Source organism: Ceratina calcarata, unplaced genomic scaffold, assembly GCF_001652005.2.
Source record: "Ceratina calcarata isolate Rehan_Ccalc_2016 unplaced genomic scaffold, ASM165200v1 scaffold81, whole genome shotgun sequence".
Taxonomy (NCBI): domain Eukaryota; kingdom Metazoa; phylum Arthropoda; class Insecta; order Hymenoptera; family Apidae; genus Ceratina; species Ceratina calcarata.
Window position 1 is genome coordinate 1 of NW_017179422.1, and position 13,254 is coordinate 13,254.

General features: G+C 39.0%; 1 protein-coding gene across 15 annotated transcripts in view; it reads left to right on the top strand.

Annotated features, from left to right (window-relative positions):
• The first annotated feature begins 418 nt into the window (after positions 1-418).
• The window catches only part of sif (guanine nucleotide exchange factor still life), a 28,685-nt gene continuing 15,849 nt past the window's right edge, over positions 419-13,254 (top strand). For 5 of the 15 annotated variants that reach the window (XR_003389910.1, XR_003389911.1, XM_026818599.1 and 2 more), the window contains exons 1-12: positions 419-522; positions 2,777-3,475; positions 5,427-5,611; positions 5,692-5,810; positions 6,741-6,948; positions 7,440-7,684; positions 7,850-8,408; positions 9,718-10,137; positions 10,555-10,611; positions 10,755-10,926; positions 11,186-11,413; positions 11,696-11,825. Coding sequence is in view for 13 of the 15 variants with exons in the window: in XM_026818599.1 (XP_026674400.1) it covers positions 3,303-3,475; positions 5,427-5,611; positions 5,692-5,810; positions 6,741-6,948; positions 7,440-7,684; positions 7,850-8,408; positions 9,718-10,137; positions 10,555-10,611; positions 10,755-10,926; positions 11,186-11,413; positions 11,696-11,825 (2,496 nt within the window). In the remaining 2 variants the exon portion in view is untranslated. Of the gene's footprint in view, positions 523-1,220; positions 1,667-2,776; positions 3,476-5,426; positions 5,612-5,691; positions 5,811-6,740; positions 6,949-7,439; positions 7,685-7,849; positions 8,409-9,717; positions 10,138-10,554; positions 10,612-10,754; positions 10,927-11,185; positions 11,414-11,695; positions 11,826-13,034; positions 13,206-13,254 lie in introns of those variants that run through there. The other 10 variants (XM_026818612.1, XM_026818605.1, XM_018034817.2 and 7 more) reach the window with 9 other exon arrangements.

Below are 13,254 nucleotides of genomic sequence, written 5' to 3' on the forward strand. Positions count from 1 at the left end.
CTCTTTCAGAATGTAACGCCTTAAAAGAGATTTAAGTTAATAAAAGTATAAAATTTCCAAGTTTCTAATAGCTGTTTTATCAGACACTAACGAATCGTTCACTTAATATACAAAATTTCTTTGAAAGGGGTTGTTTTCACAGACATGTAGATGAGAAGAGGTAAATTTACTTAAAATCTACGAAGACGGTGGGCAAATGACATGTGAAATCGATGCAGTCATGTTCCAGACGAAATCGCGAGCTATGATAACGTGCACGTATGGATCATCGGAGATGCAGTTTTGTTCATCTTTGTTAGTAATGACATAAGGGAGCGAAACGAGGGTGGTTCTTTCGTTTTATGAGTAAATTTGACAACGCGCATGCCTGTTATCGATCGCTAATCACTATGGTTACGCCTCGGTATAGAAGCACGACGGCGACTACGACGGCGACGACGACGACGGCGACGACGACGACGACGACGACGACGACGACGGCGACAACGACGGTGACAGCGATCACCCTGCATTTCCTCCACGGTGAGTTAAAAGAAAAATTCATGAAAGCTCGGATTAAGTGTGGTCGATGAATCATAAAAAGCGTACGATAGTGATGAAAGTGAAGAATTTAAGCCGGTACAGGAAAGTGTACGTAAGATGAACGAAGCGAGAGAAAAGGGTGAAGGCGTGAATCATTTTAAGTAGAAACATCCTGATCCCCGTACGACACCTCCTGTTTACTCACCGAAAAAAACAAAAAGTGGGGAGAAACGGAATCGACAAGTAGACAGACATCAGAAGGGTGAAAAAGGGTGAGAGACAGGTAAACTGAGAAAGTAAGAGAGAGAGAGAAAGAAAGAGCAGGGGGAAGAGAAAAAGAGAGATAGAGAGAGAGAAAGATAAAAAGGAATAGAATTTGCGGGGTGGCGGGAGTGGTATGACAAAAGAGGAAAAAATCGGAAGAATGAAGGAGCAGGTGAGGAGGGGACGCGGAGAGGAAACGGGGGTGGATCGTGGGGGATGGAAAACGCATACAGGGCTGTGCAGAGTAACATGGAGCGCATCGCGGGCGCAGCGAGAGAGGATATTGACATTTTCGGTCGAGGGGCGCGCATTCGTAGAAGAAGGGGTGGTAGGTGACGGGGCAGTCGCCTCTTTTGCCCGATCCTGCAGTATCCATGGCTACGTCGTCCGCGAGGATTTCGCGCGAAATACCGGGAATTTCGGGCGCGTAATCATTCCTTTCGTATACTCCGTCAGTGAATTGTCAGGTGTTTTAGATTACCACTTAACGACGTCGCTCCCCGGATAGACCGTCGCCTGTTGTTCGACCAGCGATCGGTCGCGAATTATATTTGCTTTCGGAAAGGGTGGATACCGTGATCTCACGCCCCTCTACTACGACCACGGTAGCCCATCCCTTCTTTGATCCCGTCTCGAACCCCTTCCTACCCACCCGTTTATCATCCCATCTCTTACTACTCCACACACACCCTCTCTTCTCTCTACCACTCCCTTCTGTGCTCTCTCCTCTCTTCGCCTGTCTCTTTTCTTCCTCACCGTTTCATTCTGCTTCCGCCTACTTTTACCGTGTTACTCCAACAAAGAACAGGGTAGAAACGTTCAACGCCTTAAATCTATCGAGACAATATCCTCCTCCACTGTGGCGAAGATATCGCCGATGGTGAGTTTTACTCCCTCAGCTTCGTCTAACGACAAAGTCGGAAACATGCGAACGTACAAATCCAGTAGGCGGTGAACGGGCGAACGGGAGAAGATACGTGTAAATGGGCTGGGAAACAGAGTGGGGTGATTGATAGAAAATCGTGAAAGGGAGAAAGACGAAAAACCGTAAGATAAAGTGCATCGAAGGGTATTCAGAGAAGCGGAAAACGTTGAAAGTGTTTTCGAACGAAAGTATTTCTCTGCCCGAAAGGCGGAAAGCAAAGGGCGTAGATTGAGTATCGTACGGCGGGTGGTGCATCCAGGCTGGTGCAGTGTTTACTCGAGCGCTTTCGACTAGGCGGTGTCGGTATTTCCTCGTTTCGATAACGCAACTACAGTGACATGTGCCGTTCATCAGTAATTGCGTAACGATCGTTAACAAAATTTCCGAACGATCGGGTTCGCATCTATTTCTTGCAATGGCTCGGAATCAAGCTACAGTGTTCGATACGTATTGTTGTCTATTTCTATGATCACGCCTATTGTGTTTGTCGATTTAATTAATACATAACTTCTCAAGTATATTCTTATTATTACTTTTTTTTTTTAAATAATCGGGTACATGCTGAGTGCTTGTCGGTAATAGATTTTCAAAGAATTGTAGCCTGCCGTTTCGTTGTTAAGCTGAGGATAACGGTGTTAGTGCGATCTGACAGTGAACAGCGTCGAAGTAGAAAAACGTTCGAACGAGAAATAGTGAGCATAAATATCGTAGAGCGATGTGTATAATGTAGGTGAAAAGTCGGCATCAGTTCAGTAACCCTCAACGGCGACGCCACCCCTATTATTATCCGTGACACGTCCACGCAACACTTTGCTCCGCTTCATTGACCTCAGTAATGTCTGTGACATCGTATGACATCGCAATTATTGTTTTCAGTTATCAAAATAATTAGTAGTCGTAGAAAAAATGGGCTCGTCGAAGAATAAGCTCATAGGATAAACGTTCGCACCCTTATTTTCTTTTCTTTTACTCTCGTAACGAAAAGATGACGAAAAGAAAATATGTATAGCACAAAAAATACTGATGATACACTAAATTAACGTAATGCAATTGTTATATTTTCAGCGATCATGTCAGGGACAAGCTGATGAACTTTCGAACACCTGCAATGATGTGACAATAAAGATATCTTCTCCTACACCCTTTCTCATATCGCGGGGTATTGTCCCTGTTATACAGTGCTTCCCAGAATAAAACAAGAGAATGATACAAATATAATCATTGGTGACATCGGTGATTAATTAAAAAAGAGGTGCCAAACGTCAACAGACGAGCCAATCAAAGTGGATACACATCTTGATATTTCGCTAAACATCGACAATTATTAAGGAATAAGGAAGAAATCTCAGAACAAGCAACAAGAAATTGACCACTGACCGCAAAACGCACAGAACATAACGAATTCGAGTTCAATAAGGAAAAGAAAATTGATTAAGGATAGAAAAGGTGATTGCTGTTGAAAAGACAGAGAGAGAGAGAGAGAGAGAGAGAGAGAGAGAGAGAGAGAGAATATAAGAAGGTAAAGATCGGTAAGAGGTGGCGTGAAGTAAAAGGAAAAACACAGGTGGTATAAGACAGTAACAAGAATAGAATGGGCAATAAGCTGTCTTGCAGTTGTGCTCCTCTAATAAAAAAAGCGTATCGTTACGAGGATTCACATTCACCATGGCAGGCTGGAGCGAGGAACGCAATAGGCGGAAGCGGAGGTCGCAGGGGTGACACTGCCCACTTGCTCAGGTGCGGAAGCTTAAGAGAAAGGAAGAGGTGCGCATACCATACCATTCAACCATTCAACCACTTCCATTTCACTCCATTAACCAGTCTCTACTTTTCAGGAAGGCTATTTCTATTTGTATACAAAATACACGAAGGGGAGGGTTATCGAATTGGAACCGATTATTTGCACAGTGGAACCTTGGTTCTCGAACTTAATTTATTCCGAAAGACTGTTGGAAAACCGATATGTTTAACGTGACATTCCTCCACCATAGCTCGCGAAGTACGCGTTTGCATGTTCGAGAACAGGGGTTTCATTGTAATTAGACTGCGGACGTTTATGCATTCATAATTACATCGAAATATGTGAATAAAATTTCCGGAACACCTAAGCATGATATTATGACTGTATAAAGAAGTACACTGACATATACATGTATAAAGAGTATAATAACGGAATCATTATTGTGCATTTGCATAAATATCCGCAGTTTACTCATAGCTAATACGATACATTAGATCAATGTGTTAATTATCCTTAAAAAGGAAGACACTTCTTTGTAACGTTTTGCATAGCTATTCTAGCTCGATTTTAGAATGCAGTTATGTAAAATGTCGTCAAATAGTTTCTTTTTAAAGAGAAAATCCGGGGATGAGTTCAGATTCGATAACTTTACTCTACACTCGCACACATTTACACTGAATGCACTATGACTTTTTTCTTTCTCCCTCAGGTAGAACGCATTCATTTAAAATCGTTTGCCCGTATGTTGTTCCCTTGCAGTGATTAATCGAATCTCATTTTTCTTGAGGATCTTTCTGCTCTTAATAGAATATAGATGTTACCTTGAAAACTACCGAAAATATTTTTATTGACTATTTCCGTTGTGTAGACTTCTTTCAACAATTATTAATTTTACTAATAAAACAATACAAATGTTGTCATCGATTTCAAGATAACTCATAATCAGTGATAGCTGGTTTGGTTCTTCCTTCCGGTTGTATTTTCATTTCACTTGGTAATGTGCATATATTTTCCTTGTATTAATGTATTACATGTACGTACATGTATGTGTTCAATGAAAAACCACATAGTCTTATTCTTCAGAATCCCAAGTATATTTGTTTTCGTTTACTTCTAACTACTTTACATTAACAAAAAATTAATTAACTTTTAATTACTAGAGCATAAAGTTCAAACATTTTAATTGCTCTACCTATTTTTTATTTTTTCTTTTCATTTATTTTATTCATTTAATGCAGACGTTATATTTGTCTCTTCTTTTATTTCTTCGACACGCACACACTTGTATTTACATTCATCCACGCGTTTAGTCTAATAACTTTCTCTTCCTCTCTCTCTCTCTATTCTGACTTAATTTTCTCACTATCACGTATTCCACTTTGTCTATCCTAGATCTTCCATCATTTATACACATTTCTTTGTATCTTATCCACCCATGCGTATCTTGCTTGCATGCTAATTCTTGTATTGCTAAACTATAAAATTATTGCATGCACATTGTAATTTACTAAATTACTGGTATATTCTCTATCTTGCTTTTTGAAAAGAAGATTATGAAATATGACGATAATAACATTATCGATAAAATATAAATGCAATTTATCTAAAGCGCTAATACTTTGATACTGAATACATATCTACTTAAGAATTAATTGAAAATTAAGATTAATTTCAGACAATGAAAATGAGAATAGATAAGTGCAAAAAAATAGCTGTACTGAATAGATATAAATTTTTTTGCGTATACACGTGATATTTCCCTGTTCGTATTGTTATCTGTATCTACATAAACATAATATTTTACTAAAAGAAAATAAAAGACAGAAGAAGATTGAGAATAGCCTTTGCTATACGGGAAATATACTTTTTAAACAATTCTGTTTCACTGTTAGCTTCTTTATGAAATCCATATTTCAATGCAGAACGAACGTATTTGCCAGAATAATATAACAATTCAATAATGAAAATTTTTAGATTATGGGCTGAGGTATTCCATGTAAGTGCTAGTGGGGCAGGGACCGTGAAATGGCAGCAGGTCTCCGAGGATTTAGTTCCTGTAAATATCTCGTGCATCCAAGATTCACCGGAATGCATTTTCCATATTACAGCGTACAATAGTCAAGTCGATAAAATTTTAGATGTTCGATTAGTTCAACCAGGTGAGGGACGAAACGATAAAAAACTAATCGAAAGATTTGTCAAGAGTTGATCTATCTTATACGCGTTAATTACATTCTAGGTACGCGTATCGGACAAGCATCGGAGTGTTTCGTGTACTGGAAAGACACGATGACCAACGATACGTGGGGATTGAATTTTACTTCCCCGATAGATGCTAAGCAATTCAGAGAATGTTGCGTAAGTTTATAATAATGCAACAACTACATAGTCTCTTCTATCATGCGCATGAAACTTTCCAACGTACCTCGCTTTATCTATACATATTTCATTAAGTTGACGGAAAAACAATGTTTATTATGTTAATATTAATTTTAAAATACTCTTGGACGCAATTTATTGAACGTATTGATTATGAATGTGTTGAAATTCTCTTTTCCTATTTTCAATTAACGAGCTTCTTTTTATGAAGCTGATAAACGTTATGCGTCCATGAAAACGACATTATTTTTCCATCAGCCGAATAGAAATGTGAAACGATGAGTTTATGCATATCATCTCAGAAAGAGTGATCGAATATGTAAGTGTCGATACAATTTGAGTGATAGTCGGTGTCTTTTAGATCGGGCGCTCGTAACACAAAAAATGGAACAATTTTTTACAGTCTGCCGTTGATAGGGGAAATATTTACAGCCACAAGCTGTAGATAGATGTACCTAAAAATCTTCGTTACGTGTTAATGCATACTTAAACATTAACTTTAGTTAGCAAAAAGAAAGTAGTTTCTTGAAACAACTTTTTACAGTCTGCACGGCAACGGCACGGTTCGGTGCCGGACCATGCCGTTTTGCCGTGCTGTTGCCGTGCCGTGCAGACTGTAAAAAATTGTTTCAAGAAACTACTTTCTTTCTGCTAACTTAAGTTAATGTTTAAATATGCATTAACACGTAACGAAGATTTTTAGGTACATCTATCTACAGCTTGTGGCTGTAAATATTTCCCCTATCAATGGCAGACTGTAAAAAATTGTTCCATTTTTTGTATTACGAGCGCCTGGTCTATTTCTCTTCAACGCTTTTGTCTATTTCGTTTCTCGATACTGGGGTTAACTGAGAAATGGACTTCATGGGACTCGAGTCATTTGCAGTCATTAGTTAATTTTTCGTACAGTCACCGTCGTTCAAGATTTCAAGGAAAGCGTCCTCTTCTTACTCGTTGAAGCTCGAACCACCTAACAAACAAAAGATCAAAACACGGAGAAAGCCCTTATCGACGCCGGCGTCACCGAGTAGGTCCAGAGAGCCTCAGTGCACGTGCATGACTCCGGAACAATTCGCCAGATTTCGAAGTCAAGAAGCCAGATACCGAGGCTTTTGCAGTACGTATGATATCTTATGGTAAAGTCGGTTAAAACCGGGTCGATGAAAACTACACAGCGGATTTTATGCATTTATAAGAAAATTGAATAAGTATTGTGCAATGGATAAAACTGTTTGGAATATCAAAAAAGATAAAAGAAATTTTTATTTAAAAATATGATACATCAAATATTTATATAAATATCTAAATATTTTTATGTAATGGAAATTTTTATCTAGGATTTTTTTATCTTAAATATTCTATTTCGTCTAAAGATCGATAGGCTAATGATAACAAATGTAATATGACGATTCGATTAAGCAAAGTGTCTCTCTGGTGTTCTGAACAAGACGATTTTTCATAGCACAAAATATGTATTAGACGCCTGGTTTCAATCTACTTTTTTCCATATACATCAAACTATGGTTTATCATATAAATAGCAGCGTGCATCAAAGCGCTGATGTGTATGCATCAAAGTATACGTTATCATACAAATGATGATGTGCAGCTACTTCTACACTTCCTCGAACTATGGCCCGATCCACGGAGGTGGAAATGACACCGGGACGTGACAAAATAACTACGGCAACATCGAGTGCGTCTCTCTACGATAACGTTAACAACACGAGCGCGACGCCGGGTAAGACACCGAAAGCTGGTGAATCGAAGCAAAAGGAGAAACAGAATGAGACGTGTCAGACAACACCGAAGACCGCGAACGTGGGCATTGAAACTGTCACTGTTGGATCGCAGGTAAATCTTAACTTATATTACTTAAAATACCTAACACTTGTAAAGACGGTATAAATTTTAATTTCCTCTTCATATGAGAAGGAAGAGAAGAGAATTTTCNCGTTAGGATTCTTTATAAGATTCCGCAGACATCGTATAATCGAAGTTTTCTGATTTGTATTTTAGATCGATAGTCCGGAGGAAAAGGACGTCGCTGTCTCTCCAAAAAGATCGCAAAAGCAAAGCCAAGATTTATCCACTCAACAGAACGGCACCGAGATGCTTAAGTCGGAGGGCACCCAAGCCGGTGGCACGTTGCAAAACAAATCATTGCGAAAGGAGCAATTACATCACACGAAGTCTGCCGATTACACGGACCTGGAGATGCAAAACGGCAATATTTTCAATATAGTGAATAATAATCACAGCGGGAAGAAATCAAAGAGCAAGAGCACCGATGACATGAGGATCGAGAATGCGCAAAACGGTGGGATTAGCTTAGATTCGAATACACTGAAACGAATGCTGAAACCAATGTCGAGTATCGATAGTCCCGTAACATCGCCCGAGATGACCAGAAAGAGGCATAGCCATCATAGTTATCATTATCATCCGAGCAATAACAATCAGAAGTACGTTATGCAAGAGACTGAAAACGAAAATTACGCGCATCCATATCGAGCACCATATAGTAACAAGTTCCAGGCATCTAGAAGCGTGCATGACATGGGACGCCAATACACTGGTACATACAATTCCATATGACAATTCCATATACTATACGTGTGTTTAACGTTCCCCCAATTTCGAATTTCATAATTTTCATAGCTTTTTGGTATGATCGATTTTAACTTTTCTTACTTGACTCGATTCACTTACGACTTACATCAAACTTTACCGAAGCACTTTTCACAAATATGTGTACAATATGTTAAGTCGTACTGGATAAAAGTGATTCCATAAAATCTTTAAACTTAATACATATTCAGTGAAAGTTAAAAAGTTTCATCTTGGAATATTTGGAGAATTAGAGATAACAGAAATAACTACTTGCTTTTCCTCTTAAAGGAGAATGTAACAATTTGACAATATCATCTGGTACGACTTACTGTGTACGAAACGCGAGACGACAGCTGCTCTTTTCATCACGTACTGTCTTTTTTCTTCGTCATTGCTACTTTACTTTCTTTTCTTACCGTTTGCTATCAAATTCAATAGTGTGCAATTATTAATTACAATTATACTCAATGCAGAGAGAAGGAAGAAAGAAAATAAATCAAGTTTAAATGTGTGCGCGCGTGTGTATAAGCATCCCTGTTTTGAAATCGAAAGTTTCATGCCAATTAATTTATTCCCAAGAAGAGTAATTCAAAATGAAAATTTTATTCTAAAGAAAAGTAATCTAAAATTATACGATATTAGATAATGATTTCGTTTCTCACTTGATGAAATTCGGAATATGACGATAAAGTTCCCGGATTGACGCTTAACGACAGTTCTAACAATTTTAAATTCGCGTTTACGACATACATATACACACACCTCTGTAAGCAAAAATAGCAACAGCAAATTCGGATTTTATACATGTAGCTAAAAAAAGTATATAATCCAAAGTAATCATTCGTCTTGCTCACGAGATCTGACTTTGCGCACATTTAAAGAAGAATAAAGGGTGCTTTAAATATAACAGCTTCGTGTCTATCAATCACTACACGAACAGCTGATTGAAACGAGCCATTCAAGGTACTTACAGAAATATGTAACACGACGTTAACTTGAACTACTCTGAAACTGTTAGAACTCGCGACACAGAGACAATTCGGGAACTTTACTACTGGACCATGGTATATCCATCATCCATAATAATTATGAACGAGTTGTCGCTAGTGGTGTTGACGGTTTAAAGAGCGTTTAAAAAAAGGAAGGACTACATACTCTATAAATAAATGAATGGGGTGCGTAACTGATTAAACAGGGATGCATGGCGCATGTCAACACACATCACGTCGGACCGAGCTGACCGCAACAAAGTAACGATTCTTTACATCCGACAGCTGAATACAATCATCACACCGTTTCCAATTCCTGCATGAAGCACCTGTTTGTCGTAGGCGGCAGAGGCAGGACCTATTTAGATTCGGAACGTAATCGGTGCACAGGTGATATGTCGCCGCCGTCGGATAATGTAATCTTCGATAATCAGTGTTACGCGACCACGCCGAGTTCGTCGAATGGGAATTCGGACATGGAACAGCCGACTCACTGTAATTCGCGTCGTTGCAATATAAACGGACAGAATTATCAACAACAGAACATGCAAATGCAATCGGTATCGACGCCTGGCAGCCCGACCAGCAGGTTGTTGCTCGAATACGAGATGCACCTGAGGAACACGTTGGCCAAGGGTATGGATGCTGAGAGCTATAGTCTACGTACGTTCGAGGCACTTCTCACGCAGAGCATGGAAAATTTGGGTGAGTGAAGTCATAATGTCTCATAAATACGGTGTCTGAAGGAAATGTTCATACTCGCGTTGATTCAGTTAACTCAATTCTTCGATATTTTCTGAGCCTCAGTTGAAAGATACATACGTTAATAAATGAAAAGGGATCAGATTTATGCGCTGTTTAATTTAATTTACATTAATTCACCAATTTCGTTTCAAGATTTAGTCGATATGTTAGTGAAGATTTATTCGTATAAAAAAACAAATTAGATTTTTTATAAACGATTATAAGTGGGTGTCACCTTTGTGTTGCTGTGAGAAAAAGTCAAAGGTAATTTCAATTAAATACCTGCAACGTAAGAATAATGTTTTCAGACACCGTACATCCTTCGATAATCCTGCTTCTCTTGATTATGATGAATTAAAGGGAGCATTAATTTTTCAGAATTCGCCGAGAATATACCGTTAAACATTCAACGCACACCCCATGTTTCACGAAGACGTAAGTTTCATTTCTTAAAATATAATTGACTTTTCAACGCCCAACCTTGACCCTCAACCCATGACCTGACCTTTCGATCGTACCGCACCACTGGTATTTCATAATACATTCATATTGAATTCTGTGTGTCGGTATTTTTACAGGTTCTAATTCTAACAAGTCGTCTACATTGCCACTATCATATCGTTACAACAACGAGAGACAAAACAGCAAAGACAGAGATGGATACTATAGCGATCGAAATGAAATGATCAGAGAGAAGAGGGACAGAGACATCGACCGAGATCGCGGATATCTCAGTGATTATAATTCTAGGTAATTAATAATTTCATCTCTTCCGTCATCTAATTAAATGGTACGCAGTAATTTTGCATTTCTAAGTACACCAAGACCGCACTCACTTTCTGCAGTTGAAAATGTAATACTACATGTTAGATATTGAATAAATGTAAGCAGAAATCAATTCAGTCTGAGAGAGTGAAATCAAGTTAGACATTGACAGAAGAGCCATCAAATTTGCCCGGTTCTCTTTTTAATGAACGTGCTAATTCCGAGATGACGTTAACCGTTGAAGATGTGCCAGCTGTGTCGGGGAATCTGCACGCGCGCAATGGTTTCGACATTCTGACGGGTGGCAATCCGGCAGCTCGACACTTGGCTCCGGTGCTTCCAGTTCAATGAATCCCAGTTACAGCGGACACAAACGGGACTCTCCGTGGGATTCTCTACCGTCATTGAGACACGAGGGTAGCCTCAACGACAGCGGATACAAATCGAATCGAACCGATTCTTTGGAACAAAGGTGATTAACTCGTACGAAGTCAATACTTCACGCATAATCATAAATATGTTACCCCCAATTATACGTATGACAGTAAGATGGCATATGATATAACTCAATTTCGAAAGTAGACTTATCCATCTGCAAACCAACACCTCCTTATATAGAATATCAAGAATAGGATATTGCGTTTTCTTTTTTTTTTTGTTGGACAACTAAATAATAACTACTAGTTATTAAATTTTTTAATTGAAAACATATCATCGAGATTTAACGCCTTGTGTGCCTTTTTTTATTTTTCAGGGGCACTTTCGACAGACAGGACAGCGTAAGGTCGGATTACATGTCCGACAGGGACGGTAGATACGGAATTGTTCAACAAGCTTCCCTGGAGAGCACAGACTCGAGACTTTGCTACTTAACGTCCTCAGAGGTGAGTACTTCCAAGTAGCTGTTGACCTTATCATCCGATATATCAATATCCCACTTCGGCTACTGGCTACTACTTCACTTAGCCGAATTTTCTGAGAAGATATTTTATAAGGGTATTCATATTCTTAAAAGGTTTCGCGAATAACCAATGTGAGAATGTAAAAGATCGAGTTGAATTTTTTAGAAGATCGATGGAAAGTAGATATTAATCTAAAATATTGTATTTTCTTTTAAGATTAACTATGATCATTTGACGGTGTCGAGAAAACATGATTCTTTGTTAAATTTTCTTAAATCCAACTAATTGTAAACCGAAGAGTGATTCCATTTTTCTATATAAATTACGTTAGAAAATAATTAAAAATTCTTGAAAGATTTTTTTCTCTATTTCTCGAGTTATCTATACAAGTGAATTTAACCCGTTTATACTAACAATTCGATTATAAAGTAAAAGTGACAAAAAACTGCGCGCAAATGAATATGTATGTATGTATACAAACGGGTGGCTATCGATATTGCAAGAACTGCATACTGCACGTATCTATTCGACAAACGTCGATAACCTACTGACCCTGCCCACGCACGTCTTGCATGGATCACCTGTCTTGAATTTGATACACAGCATCATCCCTTATTTTAAAACACGTCACTCCTATCATCACTATACATCGTTGATATACGGGAAACGACTGGGAAACGAATGAATGGAAGTTCATTTGAATACATTGAGAACCATAATATTATGACAGATGCGTGTGTGGTCAAATAAAGTTTATTTGAATGCGAAAAGACTCTGTCCTTGTCAACAGGTGCATGCGCAATAATGAGAGCAGTCGCATTTTCATTCTCAAATAATAAAATTATTTCTCAACGTGAAATGTTTTCGAGACGGTTCATTAAAAATGAAAGTATTCCTGGCACAATTTCGGAGCAAATACAGAAATGTACTAGACTGTGCATTCCACACATCCCCCAGTTCCTTTGGGCATCTAACATGTGTACACAGTGTACGTACATAGCTGTTGCCAGTTCAAACGGCAGTCGTTCTCTTCTCGATTTTTATCGACAGGCGGTAGAAAATAAATACGTTGCACGAAGATCGATGATTGCAAGATAGCTGAAGCGTAAGGGTACTTTAATAAGGGTAACGAGGGGTGCGGTAACGAGTATGTTATATCAGTTGGGCACGGTGCCGCCGCGTCGCATTCGGTGCCGCTCTGTTAACGTGTAGACCAGAGAGCACCTCTTTTCTCGTTGCTCGTACCGCTGCTTTCGATACGTTTTCTTCCCCCCTCCCACTAAAACCTCCAGAAGGACGAGAAGGACGAACAACAGCAGCAGCAGCGACGTCGGCGCGGCGGCGATGGCAGCAGTAGTAGTGGTATCTACACGTACAGTTGATCTTCCCCTTTGCGTTCTCCCTCCAATTC